At 39.3% G+C, this 2,979-nt stretch overlaps 1 protein-coding gene across 1 annotated transcript; it reads right to left on the reverse strand.

Annotated features, from left to right (window-relative positions):
• Positions 1-444: 444 nt before the first annotated feature.
• LOC106474504 (keratin-associated protein 19-2-like) lies at positions 445-2,017 on the reverse strand. Its single transcript, XM_022402814.1, has 3 exons — positions 1,943-2,017; positions 927-1,324; positions 445-556 (listed from the first exon to the last, which is right to left on the reverse strand). Exons 1-2 carry the CDS (start codon positions 1,949-1,951, stop codon positions 956-958), a joined length of 378 nt encoding a protein of 125 aa, XP_022258522.1. The 5' UTR covers positions 1,952-2,017; the 3' UTR covers positions 445-556; positions 927-955.
• Between the last annotated feature and the right edge of the window lie 962 nt (positions 2,018-2,979).

A 2,979-nucleotide genomic window follows, 5' to 3' on the forward strand; every position in this document is an offset into this window, starting at 1 on the left:
TAGTTCAGTCTTTAGGTATATATACAGATATGGTTACATTAGTCTTAGTTGAGTCTTTAGGTATATACAGATATGTTACATTAGTATTAGTTCAGTCTTTAGGTATATATACAGATATGGTTACATTAGTCTTAGTTCAGTCTTTAGGTATATACAGATATGGTTACATTAGTCTTAGTTCAGTCTTTAGGTATATACAGATATGTTACATTAGTCTTAGTTCAGTCTTTAGGTATATACGGGTATGGTAACATTAGTCTTAGTTCAGTCTTTAGGTATATACAGATATGTTACATTAGTCTTAGTTCAGTCTTTAGGTATATACGGGTATGGTAACAGCTGAGGTATAAGTTGTATTCTTTTTTTCTTTGATCTAAAATACTTATGACACATCACACGACGTAAAGGAGTATAAGCTTTATTTTTTTTTTTACAAGTTTGAAAGAAGTATATTTAATGCTATATAATATGATTGGGAATAAGTATGAGACTTGTGTTGAAAATTGTAATTATTTTTTTAATGAATTGGTCGCATCTCCTTCTTCGTCTGGGTTTCCTGAAAGAAACAAAGAAATAGCAAACAATTAAGAAGAATACACACATCGAAAACTAGCAATGAAGGTACTGGTTGGTTAACTGTTTTTGGCACAAAGCTACACAGTGGGCTATTCTAGCTCAGCCCACTTTAACGCTGTAGTTAACAATTAACCAGAAGACTAAAGAAATTTTAATTAGCATACAAATTTACCATTTAAGAGAACAACATTTAGTGTTAGTTTTGTCGATATGCCGTCGTGTATTTAACTATATACGAGCCGACGACGAAACTGTTTTACGAGGGAAATTAGATAATCCAATCACTGACCCGAGCCACTTCTCGTTACGACGATAACTTTTGTTTTCATTTTGTGGGATTTTTAGCTTACCTGTGTTTGTACAGGTGACCTTCGATTGTTTACCAGTAACCGCCGTAACCACCGAGACCATAACCAGATCCGTAACCGCCATATCCTCCGTGTCCGTAACCGCCATATCCCCCGAGTCCGTAACCGCCATATCCTCCGTGTCCGTAACCGCCATATCCTCCGAGTCCGTAACCGCCATATCCCCCGAGTCCGTGACCGCCATATCCTCCGTGTCCGTAACCGCCATATCCTCCGAGTCCGTAGCCGCCATAGCTGCCGAGTCCGTAGCCGCCATAGCCGCCGAGTCCGTAACCGCCATAGCCACCATGTCCGTAACCGCCATAGCCAAGACCTCCGTAACCACTGAGGTAACCGCCCATCACTGCGGCCACACTCAAAATCAGAACGACAACGGACAGCTGAAAGTAAAAGATTGAGATCATAAGTTCACACTCTTTAAAGCAGTGTTTATTAAGGGTGTTTTAAACCAAACTGTTGTCGCAAAACGTAAACGTTTAGTAGATAATTCTTCCCTCGTAAGAAGTTCGTAGAATTCAATATGTCTGCGCTAAAAAATTTCCCGCGTTTTACGAGAACGGGACACGAACCGATAAAACCCTCCGATTTACAGGTCCAAACAAGCAAACATTTATACGAGAAAGTTTAATGTTTAAAATATATTTCTCTCCAGCCCTGTGAAAGAAATATTAAGCCTCTTTTTAAACGTGATTCCCGCTTAGCGTTAGTTTGTTTAAGCGCAAAGCTACGCAATGAATGGGTTATCTGTGTGTGTGCGTTATTCTCATCAACGGTATCAAACCCCGATTTTTAAAACCGAATTATGCACATATGTACGAGTCTTTAAATGTAAATCGTGAAGAAAATACTAACTAGGAAATAGAAAAGCTACAACAAATCTGAGACGAAACATTGAATTATGTAGGGGGAAAACAAAATAATTAACTAAATTTAGTCCCGAAACAATATTGAGCCACCAGGCGACGAAAGATTTAGAGGAAACATAAATTCATACTTACAGCGTTCATTTTGTAACGTTTAGGAAGAAAGAGAGTTTGGAAGAGAACCGGCTTGTTTAGCTGTGTGACACTGTACAGTATAGTTAGTTGCCTCTCCCTATCTTTTATACCCTGAGATTTGGGGAGGAGGAGGAGTGGGAATGGGGCCAGCCAGTACCGATGAATGGGATGAGATTTGTTAAAAGTTACTCATATTCCACAGACTGGTCTCGGAGACACATACAAATCTATTTCGGTTATATTGAAAGTAAATGAACCCTGCTATCAAGAGGTGACTGTAATGGTGACCTGGATTTGAAACTTGGTACACCCAAGCACCTTTCGCCGCAAGGAATAGTCGCAGCGAAACTAGAGATCTGTCAGATAACGGGAACAAAACGAGAAATGGTGAGGCATAAAGCTAATGAAAGTCGAGCGACAAAAATTGGTAAAACATGAAGCAACGGTGTGGTTTAGAAATCTAGTGGTATCTAGTTTCTTCCTACCTTTCAAACCTACTATAGTTATAGAATTAAATCGCTCTTAACTTAGGAATGTCTTGCAAATAACAGCAAAAAAAAAGATGTGGAAAAACTACTTCTAAAACTAGTGTTGTATTCGCGACACGCGCTTGGTTAATTTAGACACAAAAAGACCAAAAATGAGAACGTTGAATAATTTTTATTACCCAGCACATACAAGATTTGCCGAAAGATTCTCTGAAAAATAATCCCAAACCAAGACGTTTCACTTCGTTAGCAAAACAGGTGATATTCATGCATCATATTCCAAGTAGATAATTCATTAAACACGATTTAACACTGCATGGCTCACTTGTTAAGTTTGTTTGTTATGAATTTCGCGCAAAGCTACACGAGGGCTATCTGCGCTAGCCGTCCCTAATTTAGCAGTTTTAAGACTAGAGGGAAGGCAGCTAGTCATCACCACCCACCGCCAACTCTTGGGCTACTCTTTTTTACCAACGAATAGTGGGATTGACCGTCACGTTATAACGTCCTCGCGGCTGAAAGGGCGAGAATGTTTGGTGTGACGGGGAT

Source organism: Limulus polyphemus, unplaced genomic scaffold (assembly GCF_000517525.1).
Source record: "Limulus polyphemus unplaced genomic scaffold, Limulus_polyphemus-2.1.2 Scaffold7300, whole genome shotgun sequence".
In the NCBI taxonomy this organism is placed as follows: Eukaryota; Metazoa; Arthropoda; class Merostomata; order Xiphosura; family Limulidae; genus Limulus; species Limulus polyphemus.